Source organism: Leucopleurus acutus, assembly GCF_964270905.1.
Source record: "Leucopleurus acutus genome assembly, chromosome: 6".
Taxonomy (NCBI): Eukaryota; Metazoa; Chordata; class Mammalia; order Artiodactyla; family Delphinidae; genus Leucopleurus; species Leucopleurus acutus.
The window spans coordinates 68,599,362-68,626,203 of NC_139149.1; the positions used below are offsets into that span (position 1 = coordinate 68,599,362).

At 35.1% G+C, this 26,842-nt stretch overlaps 1 protein-coding gene across 1 annotated transcript in view; it reads right to left on the reverse strand.

Moving 5' to 3' along the window:
- Positions 1-434: 434 nt before the first annotated feature.
- The window catches only part of NCKAP1 (NCK associated protein 1), a 96,801-nt gene continuing 70,393 nt past the window's right edge, over positions 435-26,842 (reverse strand). The window contains exons 20-31 of the mRNA XM_082841330.1: positions 26,681-26,812; positions 24,152-24,370; positions 23,831-23,961; positions 23,501-23,598; positions 15,807-15,900; positions 9,913-9,995; positions 9,379-9,459; positions 7,068-7,161; positions 4,480-4,596; positions 3,777-3,886; positions 2,602-2,691; positions 435-1,568 (exon numbers count right to left, since the gene is read on the reverse strand). Coding sequence (XP_082697456.1) covers positions 1,452-1,568; positions 2,602-2,691; positions 3,777-3,886; positions 4,480-4,596; positions 7,068-7,161; positions 9,379-9,459; positions 9,913-9,995; positions 15,807-15,900; positions 23,501-23,598; positions 23,831-23,961; positions 24,152-24,370; positions 26,681-26,812 — 1,366 coding nt within the window. The 3' untranslated portion in view covers positions 435-1,451. The remainder of the gene's footprint in view (positions 1,569-2,601; positions 2,692-3,776; positions 3,887-4,479; positions 4,597-7,067; positions 7,162-9,378; positions 9,460-9,912; positions 9,996-15,806; positions 15,901-23,500; positions 23,599-23,830; positions 23,962-24,151; positions 24,371-26,680; positions 26,813-26,842) is intronic.

Here is a 26,842-nt window from a genome sequence, read left to right on the forward strand (position 1 = left end):
ATATCCAGATACACAGCTGTTGAGAAAGTCTTTACAATGCCAATCAAAGAGCAAAACATCTGGTTAGTTTTCAAACTAAATGAGCTGCTCTGCCCTCCGTGACAACTGCCAAGCAATAGGCCCTTTATGTCTTTCCCATTCATTACTGACTGATGCAGTAGTTCTCAACATTTTCACTAATTCTATGATCATTCCATTTTTTCCCCCAATCTTTCAAATGTATCTGTCCACTTGCTCACAGATAAAATTAGCAAGTTGATGGCACACAAGATTCATTTTAGCTCTTAATTTTAAAAAAATGTTATGGAGGGACTTCCCTGGCAGTCCAGTGGTTGGGACTCCACACTTCCACTGCAGGGGGCGCGGGTTTGATCCCTGGTCAGAGAACTAAGATCTGGGGAGTGCACCCCCCCCAAAAAAAAAGCTATGGAATTTTATTTTCTAGTTTTAATATTTTTTCTAGCGGAATGTTTTTCAAAATATTTAAACAAATCTTATAATAGGTGACCTGGTATCAACATGCTACTTAGACATTCCTAGAATAAATTAAAGTTTACTTTAAACTAAGTTTAAATGAAAACTTTCATATTACTGAGTAAATTTCTGAGGATCCCAAATTAAAGAAATCATTCAAAATGTGATACAGTCTAGTGTTTATTTTATGTTATGGCAGGTACACTTGAATTTCAAAAATTTAAAACATATAAAAAGTGGTTAGGGACTAACATTTGTATCAACAGTTGATAAATGTCTAAGATTGTTTATTATACAGCAGGGTTCAATGGTAGTGCTAATGCCAACAGGGCACCATGGAAATTAGTCTAAAAATTATCATTAGGCTTTATACAAGCAACAACATTTGCTGCTGTTTTAGAATTTTGGGACACAGCCTGCTTCTAATGCTAAGCAGTCCTTTAACATTTTTAATGTTATACAGTGTTATAGTAATTAGTTTGGCAAATGTTTCAAAATAAAGTAGAAATGTATTCATAACATCACAGAAATGCACATCCAGTTTTGTTTTCAATAAGAACCATAATAGGTACAGGTCAGAACTCTTCCCTATATGAAATAATTTACACACAGATGAATGCTATAATATCACTATCTAAAATAATCACTAAATACAATTCTTTTTTGGAAATAAACAAGCAAAGGTTTTTTCTTCCATATCAAATATCAAAAACATAGAGAATGCATGTTTTTCAAACAAATGATACTCTAAAATTATTGAAATAATTTCAGTGAATTCAGTGAATGTGCAACCTAAATCAACCAAGTATACTGAAGTACAACGATATTAAGAAACCAATGATCAGAAAACACAACTGTATGAAAGAAATTTATAATCCACGAAACTGTTTCTCAGGCCTTAAGGTAAAATAGTTCCACAGTTTACAGGTAAAACCGAGGCAACAAAAATGCGTGCTTGTCTTCAATAAGTAGGTATTTTATGCAGAAGATGTAACACTTTGCTTGTAGACAGCATGGTATGCATTTCTCAGCAAGACATAAGGAAAACAAGATTCCAAAAGATCCATTGTCAGGAATGGGGATTCCTGCACAATCTGAAAAATCCCAAAAATGCATCAATTCAACTTATTTATAATAGGAACATTTACTGACAACTAGTAAAGCACAATTTTATATTGCCGTTATTGGGAACAGACATAAGTTTTCCTTTCACTTTAAAATCTGAAATGCGAATGTGCCACAGTGTATGCTATCAAAACATTTTAAATCACTACTTTTCAATTAAATCAATTAATCAACAGGAAATACTGAGCACTTGCATTGCCCTCAACAATATATCACATTTAAAATGTGGTCCATATCATCAAGTCTAACTGGAACCCAACATTAAGCTAAAAAGCCAAATCAAACATGAGACCATCTATGATTAAGTGGAAAGCTGTTAAGTTCCAGAGAGTTCAAAAGAGTAGAAAAGTTAACATAGGCCAAAGTAATCAAGAAAGTCTATCTGAAAAAAGATTCGAGTACGAGGTATGCCGAATCATTATTAGGATAGACACAGACCTCTGCAGATAAAGGAAATTATTCTAAGTGAGGAAAGAATCACATGGTAGAAACAAGCACAGGTGGTTTCATGGCAGTAAAGAAAAGGAACTGACGAGGCACAGAAAATTACAGGAAATGTTATTAGATAGGTGGGATGAAGTAAAAAAACAGAAAATTCGGAAAAGAGTTCAAACTGCTACACTAGGAAAATATAAAGCCTGAGTGTTTCCCAATAGGTTGAAAAACTATTCATAAAAGAATACTCTACAGGTGATGGTGATCTTTTATTCTGTTGTTTTCTGATGCGATTACCATATGGTAAAGTACAAGCGGTATCAGTCTATTTAGCAATTATTAGAAAGTGTGTGGCTTGGGTGGAGTGAATATAAATGGTCAAAAAAATACACCACTGTTATAAACCAGAAACTAACACACCATTGTAAAGCAATTATACTCCAATAAAGATGTTTTAAAAAAAATACATCAGCTCTTATTATAATTTAATGACTGAAGTATCAAGAAAAGACTATCAGGAATGATTGGAACTTATTTGTTGTTAGCAAAAATTAAAATAAGACTTACCATATCTAGCAGTAAATAAACAGATTCTCTATTTCTTGTTGTTGTTTTATCTGTCTCCTGGCCAATTTTCAGTAGACTGGAGGATGCAAGCTTAAAAGTGTACATACATTTTAAATAAATAAGTTTTTTAAAATAAATGTTCACCACTTATTTTCAGTATGCTTCAACTTGCAACACATTTCAATCATAAAGTGAGCTTAGGCTCTTTACAATCAAGCAACAATTTAAGAGCTATTAAGGTATAAACAGATACAAAGGTAATAAATGTAATCAAATATTCTTATTGGTTTTTAAAACTGATTTTTTTCAGAACAAGTCTTTTTTTAAAAAACGATTTAAATTGCTTTTTCTCTTCCCAGTAACTGTATTAACTATATTTCTTAATTCCCAAATAAGAAGAAAATTTCACATTGAGTTTGAGTTAATAGGACCACAATGAGATTAAGACATTAAGTCTTAAATAAAGGAAATAAAGAAAATGAAAAGAAAAATTTTAACTCTTAATACCGTTTTCTTTGAAATAGATGTTATTTTGTCCTCAAGTTAGTTTGCTACGTTTACTTTAAAAATAAAAAAAAAATTTTTTAAAGCTAACAGGATTTATAACTTAAAAAGAAGCAAATATTCTAGTGTTCTTTATACCACACTGCATCTTTCTTTTAATTAAAATATGAAAAAGGTTAAGTTGATAAAGGGAAGGAAGAGCTACACTACCATAGAAACTAAAAGCTATACTTCATGAGGCTAGAGTTAGCACTACTACCCTCTTTTGGCAGTGAATAGTATTCTTACTTTTGAGTTTGATTCCATTAACAGTCTTTCTCCAAATAAATGGAAATAAGTAAAATACATCCTTTTAGAGGGATACATTCATCTTTTGCCTCAATTTTCCTTTGTTTTGTTTTTTCCTCTTTCAAACTCTAGGCAAAATTCTAGGGCAGTCCAAACATCAGCTTAGAAAAAAAAGTCACATTGCAGAGCTCTAGAAATGAGAGACTTCTAAGTCAAAGGAAAAAATGCTAAACTAACTGCTCCTTGACTTCAATGCCCTGTCTTTACTTATTCCTTATTCCAAAAATTAATTAATTAATTAAGAGAATTTACTGTTACACTTCATAGTTATGATTTTTAATTTTCTCTAAAAATTGTCATGAGTTTTGTTTGATTATACACACCGCCAGAAATTCTTTAAGCCGATCTTCAATGCTTCCCTTGTGAATTGTAAACAAAGCTGCAGCGATCTGGTTGATGGCTTTGGCCAAGCAGTGTATGTTGTTGCAGTGCCCTGAGAAAGCGCAAATAGGGTTTGTGGTTTCTGTGTGACCCCAAAATATCAAATCTTTAATGACTTCATAATCTACATAAATAGTGGCATGATTAAAAACAGAGCTGAAGCATCATAACCTGCCTTGCTTGCTCTCCCTTCACTTTCATGAGAACTAGTGCTTTTAAGAACAGTGTAGAAGAGAACAACAAATAATTATATCTATATTAAACAGGCACATTTTCAAAAACCCCTAAAAGAAACCATATATCAGTTTTATATTGTCTTGGAAACTTAAAAAATAAGTGCTTAGCTGCTTTAAAAATATTTCCTCATTCAATCCTTAAAATAATCCTAAGAGTTGGATACTCCCTTCACCATCCCCTGCCACACACACATTCAGGCACCCACAGGCTCACATATACACATTTCATATGTGTATACGAAACTGGGGCTTAGAAAAAGAAAAACTGACTATCCAAGGTTATACAACTAGTAAGCGGCAGAACTTAACCCACTTTTTATTATAAAAAAAAATCAATTACTTGAAAAGTACCTACTATGTCAAAACTCATAACTTTTCCAGTGCCAAAACAATTTTAAACCACTATTACCTTCTATAGCAGGGCTATACTGAGACATCACATTACTGGCCAGTGTTGGCAAAGAAACTGCCACAAAGACCATGAGGAGGCAGGCAATTTTATATTCTTCTTCTGGACTTATGTTTTCTAAGGGATAAAAATTAAAAATAAAGTCAAGGTATTTCTGTCAAGATTAGTTAAGAGTTGATCACCTAAACCAGAAAAAGCATATTTTAATTCTTGTGTATTTTACTGAGTCTCTATAGAACTGATTACAATTTTGTTACAAGACATATAGAATGAATAGAAATAAAACACATTACTATTGGCTATTATCAAGTCCTTAGGCATATTTCAAGGACCTCTAATAAAACAATAAAGCAAAAAAAAATGTTTTTAAACTGTAAGATTTAAAAATATTAGTCCTGTAACTAAATACAGTTTTAGTTACAGGACTAAAAATATGTTTAGAATTACTGGAATCCTAAAATTTCCTAATTGAAAACTAATAATAACTTACTTTATAGGAAAATTCTATGTTTCAGTATAGAAAATTATGTCATAACTTACTCTGCAAAATCATCCAGAAAACTCTTAAGTTTTTTTTCTAAAATAGATATAAGTGAAATGTACTATTAAAAAGAGATAAATGTGGAAAGTAGACTGGATTTCTAATTTCTCCGTTTTAGAAGACAGGAGAAACCAGTCATAAATGAATACAACTAGTATTGTCCTAAGGTTTTAAATATTTATTGTAAAATAATTTATCTAAAATATTTATTGTATCCATATACTAAAACTGTGGGTTATCTAGGTACTTCACTTATCGGGTACCTGGGAACTTCTAGTCACCTTACTATTTATCAACACATATAACTAAGAATTGAACATAAGAAAAGAGCCAGAATATATTTTAAAAATCTGGCTGGTCATGACTATTCACAATAGCTAAAACATGGAAACAACCTAAATGTCCATCGACAGATAATAGATAAAGAAGATGTGGTACATATATACAATGGAATACTACTCAGCCATAAAAAAGAACAAATTAATGCCACTTGCAGCAACACGGATGTAACTAGAGATTATTAAACTAAGTGAAGTCAGTCAGGAAGAGAAAGATAAATACCTTATGATATCCCTTATATTTGGAATCTAAAATATGGCACAAATCAACCTATCCACAAAACAGAAATAGACTCACAGACATAGAAAACAGACTTCTGGTTGCCAAGGGGGAGGTGGGTGGAGGAGGGAAGGACTGGGAGTGTGGGATTAGCAGATGTGAACTATTATATACAGGATGGATGAACAACAAGGTCCTACTGTATAACACAGGGAACTATATTCAATGTCCTGTGATAAACCATATGGAAAAGAATATAAAAAAAAGAATGTATGTGTATAACTGAGTCATTTTGCTGTACAGCAGAGATTGGCACAACACTATAAATCAACTATATTTCAGGGAAAAAAAAATCTGGCTGATTATGAAAAATATAGCTGTGGCAAATCAAGTAATTATAGTAATTATCCATGTAACTATAATTAACATACTGCATGAATGATGAAACAAAAGTAATGTCAAATCAAAAAAGAACTCATGAACTCAGTCAAACACCATGTTACATCCAAGGAAGTAGGGGAAGGTATTTTAGTGCCAGAAGCAGATGAAATGTTTTTACTTTGTAGAAAAATCTAGAAATATCTAGAGAATTCTGTGTACCACATTTCGAAGGGCTAATTTTAAAATATTCTGAACGTTTAATATTACATAATAATGCACAGACTCTTTATGGTAAGTAGCTCTAGTCCAATTAATATAGGACACCCTTTTCTATTTTTCTATACATTTTATCTATTTGTTTGTTTGGCTGCACAGGAGCTTGTGGGATCTTAGTTTCCCAAGCAGGGATTGAACCCTGGCCCTGGCAGTGAAACAGCTGAGTCCTAACCACTAGACTGCCAGGGAATTCCCAAGACACCCTTTTCTAGATAACAATGCTTCTATCTATTAGACCATCTCCATCAGCACACAAATGCTATTATTTCCCCATGTGAAAAATATCCTTCTCTTGATTTTACTCTTGCCTCCTGCTACTATAATTTTACTTCTTTGCTCCCCTTTTTACAGTAAAACTCTGTGAAAGAGTTGTTTTATACTCATTATCTCTAATTTGTTTTCTCCCAAGCCCTCTTTAATGAGCCTTTTGCCTCTAAGACTTCACTGACATTGCTCTTGTCACACGTATTAATTCTACATAGCTGATCATTCCCTTTCCACCCTCCTCGAAGCGATTCTTTCCTGGTTTTTCTTCTCCTTCACAGACCCTTCCTTCTCAAATTTATCTTTTAGTAGTTCTTCCTTCTCCCTGAACTCTTAAACTTGAGAGTGTACCAGGACTCAGACTCTGATCCTCTTCATTTCTGCACACTAAATGGGCTTAATAACCTCATACAGTCTTATGACTTAAATATCTAATCTGTATGTACAACAAACAAAAAAAAACCTTGATATAAAGCAGGCAGTTGAACAAATAGATAAGTATCACAGCTATATCTGTGTTGTCCTGGTTATTTACTAAGACTACTACATAATTACTAATGCATTTTACCTGATTTTTGTGATGAAAGAGCTACCACCAAGGCAGGATCAATCTCACACGGTAATCCAGCAGCTGATGACAATTCATATACATTCATTGCAACCTAAAAAATACAAGAATTATAGAGTAAGAAATATTCTAACAAATTTCTGAGAAATCTCACTTTAGTAAGAAAAAGGATAGTGTTTAAATTAGAGTCTGCCTACAAGAACACTAGAGAATTTCAGAAACTTGGCTATAGAAGGAACTACAGCACAACTAACTAAACTGAACAAGCTGATTTAGTATTTTGTGTGTGTGCACTGCTGATTATAACTTGACACTACTAAGCCAAACAAAACTTGTATACTTTCTGTGGCAATTCCAACAGAATCATTCTAAAGCTATTATTTTTCTTGGAAGCATAAGTGTAAGACCAAGATCAAACCAACAGATATGAAAAAAAGAACAAAAGTGAATCAAAATTACCGGCCTTACGTTTTATGTCCATACTTGTCTAATTTAAAATTATAGTGGCTCAATGCCTAATCATATTGTATCTATAAATACAGTAAATTACTTACTATAATAGATTTTTAAAGGAGTACTAATTTAAAACCTGATAAAGCAATTTCAAATGACTAATTTCTTTTGGTATCACATAAGGATTTCAAGGATACTCCGCTCAATAACTCAGTTAAAAACTACCTACATGGGACTTCCCTGGTGCCACAGTGGTTAAGAATTCACCTGCCAATGCAGGGGATACAGGTTCGATCCCTGGTCTGGGAAGATCCCACATGCCGCAGAGCAACTAAGCCGGTGTGCCACAACTACTGAAGCCCGTGCGCCTAGACCCTGTGCTCCGCAATAAGAGAAGCCACTGCAATGAGAAGCTCGTGCAACGCAACGAAGAGTAGCCCCTGCTCACCGCAATCAGAGAAAGCCAGCACACAGCAACGAAGACCCAACGCAGCCAAAACTTAAAAAAAAACAAAACTACCTACATAATTGGTTAGCCCTGATATTATAACAACAAATGTTTACAATCTAGTATAAATTTAAGTGTTAAAACATAACTATAATACAGGGCAGAATATATTTAATTCTACAATGAACAAACAAAAAGTTCTCTGTAATACTAAAAAAAAAAAGAAAGAAGAGATGAAATGATCACTTGGGGATCCAGCGATATTTCTTAGAAGATGGCAACTGAATCAGGCATTAAAAGATGAGCAGCATTTCAAAAGGCAAAAATAGAAGCAGCCAGGATCTTCAGGAAGAATAAGTTAGAGAACAAAGTAGAAAATGTGAGAATGCACACAACAAGATTTGGTCATCTTACAGGACCCAATGGAAGAGAGGGATAGAGTAAGAAAGTAAAGAGAGAGAGAGAAGGATGGAACAAGTAATGGAAGATAAGCCTCAAAAATAAATTTGAGACTTGAACGCCATACAAAAAGTTTAGAAATAACTTTTTCAAGTCAGAGCTTTTCAAAATATGCAAAACAGAAAATAATCTCTCCAAGAAACATTAAAGTTTAGAAAATATAGATATGACAGGTCACTTATTAGATGTGTAACCACTGGTAAATCTGCTGGGATTAAATCAGTGGCTGATTTAATAAATAAATGATCAATAAATTTACAAAACAAACAAAACCTGTGGACTCTGGTAAGGCTACCAACCTTCTTATATTTATTTAAAACAGGATACTAATTTAAAAAATTATAGCCTATAATTAACATCCTTTTATAAGATTTTTTTAACATCAATTTTTAAAAACTGAAATTAGCTTTATTTAAAACAAAACAACTCTCATTTCACTGGCTTATCTTTTTTTTTTTTGCAGTACGCGGGCCTCTCACTGTTGTGGCCTCTCCCGTTGTGGAGCACAGGCTCCAGACGCGCAGGCTCAGCGGCCATGGCTCACGGGCCCAGCCGCTCCGCGGCATGTGGGATCTTCCCGGACCGGGGCATGAACCCGTGTCCCCTGCATCGGCAGGCGGACTCTCAACCACTGTGCCACCAGGGAAGCTCTGGCTTATCTTTTTCATTCTGCTTATGACCATGTATAAACAGCTATCAGTTTAAGGAAAAGGTGATTGATATTAACCCATTTTACATTGCTATAGGTGATCAAGGAAGATTGACTTTCAAAATGCCTATATAGTATTTTGGTGCTGAGCTCTCTAAGATGCATTTTCAAAGGCAAGCATGCTAACCCATCACTCTAAAATATAAACTTTATAGTAGCTTAGGATTTACTTAATTTTACTTCATATGTAAGTTAAATATGTCATTTTAGAAACTGTAAAATCCAAATAGAAATTTTATTACCTTCATATCAGTTTCCCTTGGAATGTGATCCTTGAAATCTTCAATTGAACTGACAAGAAAAGGAATGTGGTAGGACAAGACCTAGGCAGGAAAACAAATTAAGAATGCAGAATTATTTTTAAAAAGCAACCTCTAAACTTATGAGATATTACCATTCAATTACTTCTAGTTTGCATAAAAATTGTTTTACTTTGTCTATTTTCAAGTGATTTTCTGAAGTACTACAATACACATAAACGGAATGTATTTGATGCCAAACCAAGTATAGTCAAAATGGAAAATGCTCTAATGAAGAAAAAAGTTGAAAAAGTAGCACAATATTCAGGCAAGTTATATCCCCTAAATTTCAATACCAAAACAAAAAATGAGTTTAAGTAACTATAATTTTTATATGCTTTATTTCATATAAACTATGAAAACTGGAATTTTAATTATATTACTGCCAACTATAAATTTTTAAAGTTACTTTTAAATTTCTGGGAAATTAAAAAGGATTATTTGGCTATAGGATATGTACTCGTAATGGTTTCTTACATCTCTAAGTGCTTCTTGTGCCAATGATCGGAAGGATAAAATTACACCAATTATTGTCATCCTCTTCAAGACACTGTCAACAGCTAAATTTGAAGGAAGGGGAGAAAAGAAGAGAGTGAATTGGATTCTTTCTTAACCATGGAGAAAACTCTTAGTCATAAAATCCCCATGATAAAAGGCACAATTAAAAACAATTTGATTACAACCAATGATTAAAGAGGCAAGGGTACTGAAAACCGATGTTAAAATTAGGAAATTATAGTTTACTTCCAGTGGAGTACACTCTGTTCTTTAAAATGGTTTAGATGGTTCATCAGAATCCTGAAACAATCATGCAAGTAGCCACCTGTATAATCCTATCACATTAATGGTAGTGATAGGAGGAAGGAGAGAGAGACTAGGGGAAAAAGAAGAAGTTGATCAGAGTGGATCCTCAAAAATCAACTGGCGGGACTTCCCTGGTGGTCCAGTGGTAGAGAATCCACCACCTTCCAATGCAGGGGATGAGGGTTCAATCCTTGGTCGGGGAACTAAGATCCCACACGCCTCCGGGCAACTAAGCCCATGCACCACAACTACTGAGCTCACACACCTCAATGAAAGAGCCCGCGTGCTCTGCAGACCACGTGCCACAACTACAGAGAAAAAAACCTGTACACCACAACTAGAGAGAAGCCCACGTGACACAATGAGGAGCCAGCGCACCGCAACAAAAGATGCCGCATGGCTCAATGAAGATCCTGTGTGCTGCAACTAAGACCCGACACAGCCAAAACAAAAAGAGAAAATATCAACTGGCCCTGGAACTTGGAGATGCTAAATTAAGTAGTTGAGATCTAGAGAGTCCAGAAACAAAAAATGACTATTGAGATCATAAGCAGTAAGACCAGGTTTCTGAAGACTATGAATGGATTTGATCACTTACATTTTGGTTAGAGAACATTATTCTGAAATTTATTGCTATTATATTCAATATCAAAACTTGGTTAAATAAAACCAGGAGATATTAGAATTAGAAGGATCAATACCTTCATATTTTAAAAAACCAAAATTTATTGAATTACTCCCCATACACAAGTCATTGTACTATATAAGAAACAAATATAAACAAAATAATAATCTAGACCTTAATAACAGTCTAAATGGACTGTCAAGAAAACTAAGAAAATGTGATCCTATTTATATGAGAGAAGATATATATGTATATACATATATACACACACATATTTGTATATACATAATAAATTTCTTGACAGATGTACAGAAAACTGTTAACTGTAGTTAAACCTTTGAGAAGTAGGACTGGAGAGAATTTTGTTTTGACTTTCTACCTCCTGTGTGGTTTGTTTAAACCTTTACCATAAGCATCTTTTATTAATACACATGGAAAGGCATAATAGAAGCCAAAATGTGATGAGAATTAAAAGTGTTAACAAAATCATGTAAGGCACAAATATAAATTCCACAGGAGCAAAGTCGTATCTTTTTATCTATCTATAGCACTCAGCAGAGTGCTTAAGACCCACAAGACTAGAAGATGTTCAATAAAATGGTTATTCAAGAAATGAGACTAGAAAGTTGTTACTATCCAGATAAGGAGAGAAGAAATGACGGTAAGAGAAAATATTTCTCTGAGAATATGTCATCCAATTTATGGGCATAAAGGAGTGAGAACAAAAGGGCATTCCAGTCCAAAAAACAAGACAGCAAACCCAGAAAAAAGAATGCAGAGAATAAGGTGAACAATCAGAAAATAAGTACTGTGATATAATCATATACTTCGATGTTACCCAGAATTTAATGAAGTTTGCAAAGACTATAGCTATAACCTCCTCTTGAATATGCACAATAACATTAAAAGTTCTGAGAAACTTCACATTAAGAAATCTTGTTTAACTTATTGTTTTAATAAATAAAATAAATGTGGTCAAGTCACATAGTCAGAAATTCCAAAAAACTAAAAGTTAATTTCAGGTTGTCTCCCAATTCAGAGCTACTTTTTTTTTTTTGGCCGCACCACGTGCCTTGCAAGATCTTACTTCCCCAACCAGGGATTGAATCCGGGCCATGGCAGTGCAAGTACCTAACTACTGGACCTCCAGGGAATTCCCCAGAGCTACTTTTAATAAATTATATTGCTTTCTCTTTTTTAGGGTATTTAAAAGAATGTGTTTGTTGACTATGAAAATCAAACTGCTACAAAAGTAAATCAATTTCTGTATATGGGATAAAGGCAGCACAAAGGTAAAGAAGAGATCAGAGACAAAAGAGAGTATTCTGGAAAACAGTTCAACTCAAAGCGTAGCTTTCTCTATTCCCCTAAATAAGTCACTCTCAAGCAGATCTTTTCTTTTTCCAAATCACAAAAAAGATTTTGTTTCAAATCCATGAATAGAAGAGTTAAAGTAACAGTAAACATGCATTGAACACTGCAGTGGATTAGCTGCTTCTAACCAGATGACACAGTCAAAACGTTGTTTATTAGCATGAAATTAAGTAGGGTTAAGGCCAGCTGGGTGATCAAATGAGTATTTAAAAATTAAAGAAATGTGAAAAAAAAAATAAAGTAAAACATACTAGAAAATATAAGTATATAGTATAACAATGAACAAAAGATTGCCAGCAAACACAAGAAACGATGCTCAAAATCACTAATCATTAGAGAAATGCAAATCAAAACTACAATGAGGTATCACCTCACACCAGTCAGAATGGCCATCATCAAAAAGTCTACAAACAATAAATGCTGGAGAGGGTGTGGAGAAAAGGGAACCCTCTTGCACTGCTGGTGGGAATGTAAATTGATACAGCCACTATGGAGAAGAGTATGGAGGTTCCTTAAAAAACTAAAAATAGAACTACCATACACCCAGTGATCCCACTACTGGGCACATACCTTGAGAAAACCATAATTCAAAAAGAGTCATGTAGCACAATGTTCACTGCAGCTCTATTTACAATAGCCAGGACATGTAAGCAACCTAAGAGTCCAATGACAGAAGAATGGATAAAGAAGATATGGCACATATACACAATGGAATATTACTCAGCCATAAAAAGAAACAAAATTGCGTTATTCGTTGTGAGGGGGATGGACCTAGAGTCTGTCAAACAGAGTGAAGTAAGTCAGAAAGAGAAAAACAAATACCATAAGCTAACACATATATATGGAATCTAAAAAAAAAGAAAAAAAATGGTTCTGAAGAACCTAGGGGCAGGACAGGAATAAAGACGCAGACGTAGAGAATGGACTCGAGGACATGGGGAGGGGTAAGAGTAAGCTAGGAAGAAGTGAGAGAGTGGCATGGACATATATACACTACCAAATGTAAAACAGATAGCTAGTGGGAAGCAGCCATAGAGCATAGGGAGATCAGCTCGGTGCTTTGCGACCACCTAGAGGGGTGGGATAGGGAGGGTGGGAAGGAGACACAAGAGGGAGGGTATATGGGGATATATGTGTATGTATGTATAGCTGATTTACTTTGTTATAAAGCAGAAACTAACACACTATTGTAAAGCAATTATATTCCAATAAAGACGTTAAAAAAAAACAATGAACAAAAGAGATCAGATAGGGATTTAAAAAATAATATCCTACTAAGATTTTTTTAAAAAATTTTTTATTTTTGGCTGTGTTGGGTCTTCATTGCCATGCATGGGCTTTTTCTAGTTGTGGTGCACAGGCTTCTCGTTGCGGTGGCTTCTCTTGTTGCAGAGCATGGGCTCTAGGCACCCAGGCTTCAGTAGTTGCAGCACACGGGCTCGGCAATTGCAGCACATGGGCTTCAGTAGTTGTGGCGTGCAGGCTCAGTAGTTGTGGTGCATGGGCTTAGTTGCTCCGCAGCATGTGGGATCTTCCTGGACCAGAGATCGAACCTGGGTTCCCTGTATTGGCAGGTGGATTCCGAAGTGCCACCAGGGAAGTCCCCTTACTAAGTATTTATTCACACTCCTCCTCCCTATAATGCTACCAAGTCAATCTTTCCTTTTTTTCATTTCATTTTTTAAAGTTCCATACAGTAAACTTGACTTTTCCCCCTTTCAGTGTACAGCTCTAGGAAAAATTTAACATGTGTAGATCTGTGTTACCACCATCACCACAGTGGTGACCAACTTCATCACCCCAAAAAACTCCTTTGCTGCTTTCCCTTTACAGTTCTGGCAACCACTGATCTGTTCTAAAAGGCAACCTGTAGTATAGTTTTTGTTTTTTTGTTTTTTTTTTGTGGTACGCGGGCCTTTCACTGTTGTGGCCTCTCCTGTTGCGGAGCACAGGCTCTGGACACACAGGCTCAGCGGCCATGGCTCATGGGCCCAGCCACTCCGTGGCATGTGGGATCCTCCCAGACCGGGGCACAAACCTGTGTTCCCTGCATCGGCAGGTGGACTCCCAACCACTGCGCCACCAGGGAAGCCCCTGTAGTATAGTCTTATATTAACTTTTATTAAATAATTTTGTATTTTTTATTCATTTATTTTTTGGCTGCGTTGGGTCATTGTTGCTGCGTGTGGGCTTTCTCTATTTGCGGCGCACGGGCTCTAGGCGCGCAGGCTTCAGTAGTTGTGGCACAAGGGCTCAGTAGTTGTGGCCCATGGGCTCTAGAGTGCAGGCTCAGTAGTCGTGGCACACAAACTTGCTCCACGTCATGTGGAATCTTCCCGGACCAGGGCTCAAACCCGTGTCCTCTGCATTGGCAGGCAGATTCTTAACCACTGTGCCACCAGGGAAGCTCCAAAGTTTCTATTTTTAAAAGCAGGATAAGATAGCCTAATAAAGTGATTCTCTAAATCATTTTATAGTTTTATAAAATTTGATATAGCTGCAAAACATTTAAAAGAAAAACATCAAAGGGGAAGTATATAAAATATATGCATCTTTAATTTACTTCAGGGTTATTTTTTACTTGGGAAAATAAACTCTCTGGTTTTCTCATATACGGAGAATATTTTATTTAGGATTTCACTAAATTTTTAATGTTGTAAAGGCTTTTGAATGAATTAGTAAGAAGTATGACTTTAAAATAATTTTTAAGTATAACTTTGAGTTCAAGGACAAAAATCAAATGAAATTAATTCAAGTACATCTAAAATAGGTACTTGGCTAAACATACTTTAATAAACACTTAAGATTCACTGCTATTTCACATATCTCCCACAAAGAATCAGTATCAAGAAGATATTTTTTTAAGTTGTAGGCTCAGGTTCTCATGCAATGAATACTAGTTAGCAATAAAAGGAACAAAGTACTGATCCACTTAACACAGAGGGGTGAATCTCAACAATATATATGAAAGAGTATATACTGTGTGATTCTGTTTATATGACGTTTTGGAACAGGCAAATTTAATCTACAGTGATAGAAATCAGATCAGTCACTGTCTAACGGTGTGAAACTGACTACAAAGAGTCATGAGAAGCTTTCTGAGGTGAATGGACTGCTCTACATCTTGACTGTGGTAATGGTTATGTGGATGTACACAACATTTGTCAAAATCCATCACACCGTTCACTTAAATGTGTGCATTTTACTTACATAAGCAATACCTCGATAAAGTTGATTTTCAGAAAATTACAGACTCTAAAGTTAAATCTCCTTCAGTCTAAATTAATATAGATTTATTGTATTTAATTTAATGGGTTCATGAACTAATTGATAATGATATCAAATATCCGACACATGGTACTAAGAGTATTGTAAAGAAAAAAAAAATATGAAACAGGTAAGCCATTCACTTAAAAGTTCCTTTGACTGCAAAAATTTTCTAGTTCTCCTCATTACTGAAGAGTACTTTTCATAACTTACTATTTATATTTATAAAATTTGAGCAAAAGCTAAATACTGAGTGTCAAGGTGTTCTTAATGCTTATAAAAAGTATCATGATTTACTCACACGATAATCTTTTAAAGAGTGCAGCCATCTGGTCGGGTTTGTCAAAGCTGGTCCTCATTTGTGTTAGCACATCAACATTTTCCACCACAAGTTTCTAAAGAAAGGAAAAGGAAGATCCTAGGTCAGGCATAGACCTCCTTATGTTGATGAGATAAGAACATGCTTGGAAATTACAATCTAGCAAGTAGGATAAATAATACATGAAATCTAGATGCTCTATGCTATGTTTCTGTTATTGTTTTCATAAAAGAATTTTAAAATTATTTACATAAAATTAATGTTTTCCTTCAGTTTGCAAATTCAAGAAGGGAGGAGTTCAGGAAAAAGCAATAAAGATAAGTAGTAGTATAAAGGATTATCTTCTGCTTAGACACAGAACAGCACCAATAATAAAAAGCAGACACTGAAGTGGATATAGAGAGCAATAAATTCCAACTAAAACAAAAAGAACTTGCTAAAGTTAAAGCTGGCTAAAGATAGCCTAGAGTTCATCATTGGATATATATATAATCAGAGGGAGAAAAACTTGTAGGGGTATGGTACCACTTCACAGAGAACAGAGCAATGTTTCCTAGCACAAAAAGGAAATGTCAACTATCTACCTCCTCTTTCAGGGATCACTGAGAAAAGGGAAGAGAAGAGAGGGAAGAGAGTGAAGGATAGCTAATTAAGAAAAGTATAACTCATTAAACAATTCTTTTCTTAAAAGGAGTACTGGAAAAGTAATTTCATTTAAAAGTTATAACTCAAACAAATACAATTAATTTTATTCTGGCAGAGATAGTGGGTATATGTATTTGGAAAGCCTGGATATCTCAATTCAGCAGGTCTGGGTGTGGAGATGTATGTAGCAAGCATATTGTTGAAGTGCCATAGTGGTTGTGTTACAAGCCAAAGGCTGATGACAACTGATTTAAGGGGAGCATGAAAAACTCCATGGAAAATCTATAAAAGTAATTTTTCCCATACTAGTATGAATTTTGCTTATGTTCCACTTGAGATCATTTCTGTTTATGCTCTCATTCAGATGTTCAGCTCCAGTAACATTTATTTGCTAAATTCAACCTCTACATTGTCAATTAGACTACCTGCTCTCTCTGAGGCCTATTCAATACTTGTCCCATCAATCAGTATACACTCAAATATATGCCCAACCTTGACTGTGCTCACGCACCTTGAACATAATATCATGTATCAGTGAATCAAAGACAGCAATGAATATTAAATGCACCATTATCTAATGTGCCATTAAGAAAAAAACTCGGCTTCCCTGGTGGCGCAGTGGTTAAGAATCTGCCTGCCAATGCAGGGGATATGGTCTGGGAAAATCCCACATGCCACGGAGCAACTAAGCCAGTGCACCACAACTACTGAGCCTGCACTCTAGAGCCCGCGAGCCACAACTACTGAGCCTGCGTGTCGCAACTACTGAAGCCCGCATGCTGCAACTACTGAAGCCCACGCACATAGAGCCTGTACTCCGCAACAAGAGAAACTACCGCAATGAGAAGCCCACGCACCGCGATGAAGAGTAGCCCCCGCTCGCCGCAACTAGAGAAAGCCCACTCACAGCAACAAAGACCCAATGTAGCCAAAAATAAATAAATTAAAAAAAAACCTCTACCAATTAAACTGACACAATGTTTTCTAATCATATGACTATAAGACATGTATAATTTCAGAAATGCTAATATAGGATAATTGTTTTAGAATCAATAAATTATTGTATATATTTAATAGTAAGATTCTGTAATCATTTTTAAGCTCCTCTACTAGGCAATTTACAAACAATCCCATTTACCCTCATCCAAATGAGGGAGGTGACAGTCCAATTTCACAACTGAGAAAACTAAGGCTCAGAGAAGTTAGATAACTTACCCAAAGTTATAGATATTAAACAGTGGAATTTGGAATTTAAATTCAGGTATGCCTGATTTTAAAATCCATGCTCTTAATCCCCAAAGAAATGGTTGTTAATCTTCAGTGTGCATCAGAATGATCTGGAGGACTTGTTGGGTTCTAGCTCCACAGGTTCTGATTTAGCAGATCTTAGGTAGAACCAAAACTTGTGCATTTTTATTAAGATCCAAGGCAAGGCTGCCACTGCTATCTGGGGACCATGGTTTAAGAACGATTACCCCGAATTATTTGTTTGCACATTACTCCTAAAAAAAAGTTAATGATGTCTCCTCTTAAAAGTATAGTTTATATAAATTTCTTTTCCCCCTCGATTGCACCCTGAAACAAAGCTTTCTATACATTTAAAGCCATTGATTAATATCTCTGACAAATGGCCCAAAAGCTGTAACTAGGAATTATAACTAAATGGTTTGGAACAAACTGAGACTAATCAAGTGAAAAGAATCAAGACTACTAAAAAAAATGTTGGTTTTCTGTTAGAAAGTGTTAAATTCTTGGCACAATTCATATTTAAATTTCTTACTTCATCCTTCTAGGACTCTGAAGAACTAGAAGAACTGAAAGAACTGGCAAGACTCGAAGAAGTTGACTCGATGGGCACAACTCCAAATGAAACACCCCAAGAATTTTAGTAGGAATGGAGACACTGGTTGTTTTCTTCTCCAGAAAGTAATAAACACGTTTTATCATTAGTACATGTGCATAGTGTTGACTATGTCTGACACACGATTTACTCACAACCATTAAGTATAAAGAAGCGTTCCTTTTTTTTTAATTGGCCCACAAATTTACTCTGAAATAAAAAAGGTCCTCAGCTAAAACAGGAACTGAAACAATCAAGGTAATCTTTAAGATAAAAAGAAGATGCAGCCACATAATATTTAGTTTATGTCAGTTTAGATTAAATATAAAAAATAAAAATAGAGAAAATTAAAAGCTAAGATGTTACAGAACTATCTTAAAAATATTATAATTCCCCCCAAAACACTGTATTCACTAATTTCATAAAGATTAAAATGCTATTTCGGCATCATCATGCTCTAATATGGAGAGTGTGAGTTACAATCTTTTCTGAGGGATATTTGACAATATCAGAAAAAAATGATCCACTTTCAGAAATTTGTCGTATAGAAATGTTCAAACAAGTATGTAGACTACATGCTGGCTAAATGTAGAGAACTCTATATCTATGTCTAAACTCTGCTTCTTCCAGAAATACACTGAAGTGATAGGAAAAAAATAAAAAGGCATAAATCTTTGGTAACAAAGGAGATAAAAGAAGAATGAGAGACACCAACAAAATTCTAGAAGATGAAAACCGGAGCAAAGAATAAGTGGAGATGAGAAATTTGAGCAGTTAAGTTCCTGTAGGGGAGATACTATGCAGAAGGCACGCTAATGGAAGCCTCAGGGCCTAGGTAGGACTCAGAAATTGTAGGCAGTGTCATAGAAAGGAAGACTTGGGCTTGATAACAAGAGGGTTATTACATGTCTGTAAGGGGGAGGGGGTCGTTACACACCCAACTTCTCACCGTCTTAAGAAGTGATGCTGACAAGGAGGACTCTATATTCAGGAACATCAGGAACAGAAGGTAGCCAGAGAGAAAGGGAGAACGACCTAAGAATCAAGATAGCCAGCCAGATGTATTAGACCTCCTCCCTCCTCCCTCCCTTAATCTCCAACGGACTTCCACTCTTCAGCTGGAGGTGACTGCATGTGAAAAATTATTTGCAGGAATCATTTGAATCCTAGGATGAAGATACCTTTCTCCAGAGAGGATTTTTATTAGCGTCTGCCAAGCACCTTGGGGCACTACTAATCTAGGACCGCTTTTAATCCACATTCAAGACTTGAGATTCAAAACAAAAAGAGTAACACAAACAGGGCTGAAAATCCTGGGGGGACGGGGGTGTGTGTGAATCATTTCCAGTTCACTGTTACCCTGAAGGTATAACTCTTTGGGGTATCTATGTAAAGAGGGTGAAAGGGAATTTAAGCAGAATTCCTTTCCACGCCCACTCTGGGCAGTCTTTGGGTTTTGATTATGGAGCCCCTTGCTCCACAAGACCACCAAGACTCAGCTGAATCTTAACAAATGTTACTTCTGGATCAGCGAATGTCCTCACATCAGCACAGTGGCTTCCAGTGCTTTCCTTGATTTTAGCCTAGAAATAAACACCTCACTGACCTTTTAGCTCTTTTTTAGAAAATGTTTTCTTTATATACATATATATATGTGTATATATACATTTCAAAAAAATTGTCCTTAAGGGAAAAGTTGATCTAAATAACCTAGCCTACCAGTATTGGAAACAGCAATCTGTATGTTATTTTACTTCTGTAATTTCATAAATTTGATTATTCTAAGGAAAGTAATTTTATAGGACACTGAAAAATGCAAAGCAATTAGAATCAGCACTGAAAGACAAGTACTTTTGGAGATTTATCTCAATGAGATATAAAACACACTGAACTTGTCTATATGAAACACCATTATATTATGATCATAAGATTTCTTATGGAATAAATTATAAGAATACACATTGAAGTATGCCTCAGTACACAGAGGCTGAGAATACAAAGTCATAAATAACACCTCCAGTTCTTAATAATATACAAGTAGTTAAATTCAGAGGGACTTCCCTGGTGGCTCAGTGGTTAAGAATCCACCTGCCAATGCAGGGGACATGGGTTCGATCCCTGGTCGGGAAAGATCCCACATGCCACGGAGCAACTAAGCCCGCGAGCCACAGCTACTGAAGCCCACGTGCCTAGAGCCCATACTCCACAATAAGAGAAGTCACCACAATGAGAAGCCTGTGCACTGCAAAAAAGAGTAGCCCGTGCACTGCAACAAAGAGTAGCCTGTGCACTGCAATGAAGAGTAGCCCCCGCTCGCCACAACTAGAGAAAGCCCACGTGTAGCAACGAAGATCCAACGCAGCCAAAATAAATAAATAAATAAATTAAAAAATATAATAAATTCAGAGAAATCTGAATTACAATTTGGGATTATTAAGAAGGATCTCTAAGAAAACCACTGTAAAGCACTGTGCAATTCCAGAAAACTAAATCCTCAGGACTAGCTTTGTTTTGCAGAAATCTAAATGATAATGGGCACAATGCTAGAAATGTAAAGCTTTCATATTTACAGTTGACCACATGAAGAAGACGTCTGAAAAATACTCAATTAAATCAGGATTTAGTGTTTGAGAAGCAAAAAAATAAAAATAAAAAGCCCCTAAATACCAAAACATAATTATGTGATTTTCTAAAAGTCTTACAACTAACATTAAATCATTAATAAAATAGGCAAGTTTTTATGAAGGTAAAAAGAAAAGTTAAGGAAAATCACATAGATTACTAAAATCAAGTTTTAGAGAAAAAAATGTTTTAGTATCCTAAACCATCTTGGTTTTGGGGTATACTACATTTAATGAGAAACCCAAGCTAATTCACACCCACGTATCTCCAAAGATAATAAATCTAAGCTCTTACACAAAAAGTTTCTCTTGTCTAGCTTTTTAACTCAGGTTTAATATTACCAAATATTTGAAAAAGAATCCAGCCAAGAAATAACACTCGTGAGTCAGAAAACTCAGAGTATTAAAAAAGAAGTCAACACTATACTATTATGACATCAACTTTAAATTAAATTTTAATATCTGAGAAAGAAAATATGGTCATTCCAAGATACAAAAGAGAAATGTTAAAACATAAGCTCCTTCCATTTCTTTTAAAGAATAGGAATGTATTTGATAACATTGATACTTAAGGACATAGCTAAGACAGTTAAGTTTATAAAAGGATTACTGAAAGACTATGACAAAATCTGAACTAAAAAAATATCCAGAAATAATGAACAATATCTAACAAGATAAATTATTAAAGGAACAAAAATAAAGGTCTAAAAAACGAAATCACACAAAATACAAGATGTAGAAAGCCTGGTTCGAGTCTGTATATGAAAACAAAAGGGGAGGGGGACAAGGGAAAGGAGGAAAGGAGAAGAAGGAAGGGAGAAGGGAAAAAAAGGTACCTGATTCCAAGTTGAAAACAGGATGGTATAGCTATGTAAAGTGCTGATGCTATCTTAAACTGTATCAGTAAGTATGGTGTCCAGGGTAAGTAGGTGCACCCTCACTACTCAGATCTCTAGCTGAAGTTTATTCTCAGTTCAGGGCACCAGCCTCTAAAAGTGACACCAATAAGATAGAATTTGTAATAGAAGAGAGTGAGACTAAATATGAATATACTTCACCTAGGGAAGAGAAATACCAACAAAAGTTTCTAAATATGTGAAGGGTCATGTTGTTAGAGGCAGTCTCTACCTCTTGATGTAAGAATGAGGACCAATCAAAAATTACTACTTAGATATTAACATAACTAGAGATATGCAGTAATTGATAAGACTGCCTCATTTTCAACAAGACCAAATCATCCACCCAGAAAAATGTATATTCCGGCATCAGATAAGGGTGGGTTAGCTGACTGCTAAGATCTCTTGCATTTCTCAAGACAGTGTAGTAGGGTACTAGTATAAACTCTGGAGCCAGATAGACTATATAGATTCAAATTAAAAGTTTCACCACTTATTAGCATGTGAGCCTGGACAAGTTACTTAATCTTTCTTGGTCTTACTTTTCTAATTTGTAAAATAGGGACAATAGCAGTTTTAAAAATTTAAAGGAGTTAATAAAAAATATATAAAGAGCTTAGAAAAGTCCTAGAACAAAGTAAAGGGTAAGGAAAGCTACCTGTTTTTATTTTTGAATCCAACAGATATTTACCAAGCACTACTATGTGCTGGACACTAATTTAGCACCAAGGTTTTTTTTTTTAATTAATTAATTAACTAATTAATTAATTTTTGGCTGTGTTGGGTCTTCGTTTCTGTGCGAGGGCTTTCTCTAGTTGTGGCAAGCAGGGGCCACTCTTCATTATGGTGCGCGGGCCTCTCACTATCACGGCCTCTCTTGTTGCGGAGCACAGGCTCCAGACGCACAGGCTCAGTAGTTGTGGCTCACGGGCCTAGTTGCTCCGTGGCATGTAGGATCTTCCCAGACCAGGGCTCGAACCCGTGTCCCCTGCATTGTCAGGTAGATTCGCAACCACTGCACCACCAGGGAAGCCCTAGCACTAAGGTTTTAAGAGAGTTTATAATTGAGTTTTTATTCTAGTGAGTGACATAAGATGCATGACATGAAAGGTCACAAGTAAAATACAAATAAAGCTGGATAAAAAGAATAAAAAGTAATGGTTGCGATTTTTAAAAGTGTGTTCAAGGAGGGATATTCTGATAATTGAAAATACATGAATGTTATGAGAAGACAAGCTGAGACAGTATCTTAGTGAAGAGTATTTTGAGATGACACAATAGCAAGTAGGCCAGCCAGGATGGAGGAGTGTAAAAGGTGAGAAAAAGTGGAAGGCCAGATCCTCTAGGGGCCTTGCAGCACTGTTAAGGATATCAGATACCTTGAATTCTCATAGATATGAATAGTTTTTATTATCACATCATAGTACTCAACCCACCACATTAAATGGCAAAGAAGCACTAAAAACAAAAACAGTTCTAGAAGAATCTGCTTATTCAGTCTGAAATAAAAAATAGTTGGCAAAAGCTAAATTACTGGACCATAATTCTTCTATTATTTCATACTGAAAAGAACACAAGAAATTAAAGATGAGAAATTTGTTCCCTGAGGCTTCTAGGCTTGCTGCTCATATTCTTGAAATGTTTTAAAGCTAAAATCAATAAAGACTATATTACCTTAAGTTCAGCAACTTGTGATGAAATATGCCACATAAGGCTTTCACTTAGGAACTTCATACCATATGGGCCTAGCAGTTCTGATAACGACCTCATTTCTGAAAGGAAATGAAATTTTATACTTTGACAGAGCAAATATTTTAAGAAACAAATTATTAATGGAAAACCCGAAGAAAAATCAGTAGAATAAATAAGAACACAAATGCAAAGCTAAGTCTAAGATACAATGTATGATTATCCATATAATTGAATAAAAATAGTCACAACAGAATCAAAACCAAAAGAATCAAGCCTTCTTCATTCTCTAAAACATGTCAGAGTATTATTCACCTGATATGTCAGAATATTCCTCTGCGTTAAATGTTAATTCATTTTCCGTAGGTAAGTTCACAAATGCTTTCATTGCAGGGAAATAAGCTATATGACCATTGCTGACTTGTCTTAACAAAGTTTCCAGATACCTAAGGCGAAAAGTAAATTTACAAATGGAGAAATTAATTCAAAATTTATTATGGTATACATTACTGCATATAATTTTAAAGTTGACTAATAACATGAATGAGCAATTATCCATTAAAAAAAAAAACTTTCAGAAGGCATTCATTACAAAGAAACTTCATATCACTCCAAATTTCTAAATACGTTCCTTACCAATTTGTGTACAGACTTGTAATGGTTGGCTCTCCATGACTGTCTAAATGTTGTGTTTGTTGAAGAAGCACATTATTAAATACTCTTGTAATATCAATTTGCACATAGTTTTCTATTGACTGGAGTACAGTCATGTATGCTCTTACACTTGTCAGAAGCTCTGACGGTTTTGCAATTTCCTGTGTGGCTTGATTATACATAGTCATTCCAACAATAGACCTGGTGGGGGGGTAAAAAAATAATTAAAAAGTCCTAATTGTTGTATCTATATAAACAGGCCATTCAATCTACTGATCTCTAATATTAAATAGGCAATGAAATTTTAAATACACTTTGTTACAAGTTCATGAAATTACTACTATGTTTATCTTCCAAAGAAACAACTTTAAAAAAGAATATACACCTAAAAGGTATAATGAAATGGGAATGCAAGTGATTAAAAAAAATACTAAGGGCATCAGTAATAAAAATTATTTAAGAATAAAGAGGTTTAAAAAATTCCTTTAACACGATATGCTGTCTCCAGCAAGTACAGTGGACTATTTAGTCCATAGCCTGAACTCCTTTGGCACTGTTATGTGCCAGTAGTTTTTTAGGCTTTATATATATTACCTACAATCTTCATATTTAATAACCCTACTATGCAGTTACCACCACCATTGCATAGAGGGGGAAAAAAAACAACTAAGGTGCAGAATTCAAGTAAACTGCTCAAGGTCACTTTGTTTGGAAGTGGTGGGTCTAGGATTTGACCCCACACCTGCCTGACTTAGGGCTACCTCTCAACAAAATGCATGACAATCAAAGCATGGCAACAACAAAAGATTTATTGTACAATAATCACTCACACCACATAAAACACAGATCTCTTTGGTTTATACCCCAAGAAACTGTATAAGCCTAAAAGGAAACAAATGTTGAAAATACTTTCCTAAACTATCTTTTCCCACATTAGCCACCTTCTTTAAAACTCCCTGAGCATTAGATTTACAAAGATCTTAGACTTGTATTTGTAAGGATAAATCCATAAAGACACCAGACAAACCCCATCACTAGTATCAGTCCCAGAAGAACAACTCAAGACAAAAACTGCTATCCTTGTACACAGCCCCTAAGTCCTAAGACTGTGCTCAAGTGATCAGCAAAAATCAACAAACTAATACTCACAAGCTATTTGTCCTGGCATAAAAATCTTTCCCAGGTAAACAAGTTTATATAGCCTTGCCTTGATCCTGATCACTAAGTAGATGTTTGGTAAAAAGAACATCTGCTTCTCCGTGGATTAACGGACCAGACTGTTTACAGAAGGAAAACAAGGGAGTTGTAAACTGAACCCTACCTTCCACCCACCACTCCCTACCCCACCCAGTTGAGAGCAATAAATACCAGAAGGCGTAATGTCCCTTTGGTCTAAATACTGGAGCAGTCTGGGTTTCACTTTCAGGATGCCTTCCTTACTAAAGAAGAGCAAAAGATAGTCTTTGCTCAACACTGGACTCTTCTCAGCTGATGACTTAACACTCAATTTACTGCCTATTTAAATATTCTACTTTGTTCTATAATTGTCAAAGCTCTAAGCTTTATACCGTTTCATTACTACTCATAGTACTTAACAAACACAATGTTATGCATATGGCACAAACACTTGTTAGTGACTACAACCTTTTGCTAAAGTTTTTGAAAAACCTTTGGCAAAATTTTGTTTCATAAATTGCCTTAAGGCCTTCAAGAAAAACATGTTGAATCAATATTTTCTTTAATAAATAAGTGTGTAATTTTAGAAAAAGGCTGAAGCAATGTTTACAAAATTAAAAGATTTCTGACTTGTTACATAAAATATCATTGCAAGAAACATATATATAACTTATAAAATTAGAATCGAGCACCTCAAGAGTCTAGAATTCTACTGGCATAACAGCATACGTTGGAATTCACAAGACTTAAGTGTTCATCTAGTCCTGAGGTTTTCACACATTTGACTGTGATCCACTATAAGATATGTATCTAGCATCACAACACAGTACACACATACATAAACAGTTTCATGAAGCAGTATTTCTACTTACTACATGCAATGCACTGGTTTTTTTCCTATTTCTTCTTCCTTCTTTACTTCCCTCCCTCTTCTTTCTTCCTTTAAATATTGACTACAGCCTTCTAAACTGAGTTCATGATCCTACTGGGTTGCCACCTGTCCACTGAAGTACACTGATTTGCTCTAATCTTCTCCCTTTTTCTTACAAGGAAGTTAAGACTCACAGAGATTAACTGGCTTGTCCAGTGTTACAACTAGTTAATAAATATGGGATAAGAATCTGGATAATTTAAGTAATTCCCACTTCATTATTCTTTATACTTCCCAGTTCATTATTTTTTATACTACCGTTTCTACTAATTTATATATTATTTATATACCATTTCTACTAATGCTTTCCCTCATAAAAGTAAACATTGCATAGATAAGAAGAATAAATATAACAAACTCATTAACTAAACCAACAAACAAAAACAGTTTATACTCTTTCTTACTTAGTAAAGCGGATTTCCAGATGAGAAGTCAAATATTCTCGTGGGGTAAAGGTATGTTCCCAAACCACCATGTTTGGTACATAATTTATAGAGAAACACAACTCAGAAAGTGCAGTGTGCAATTTATCAAGGCTGAAAAAATATTATTAAACAGTAAATTAA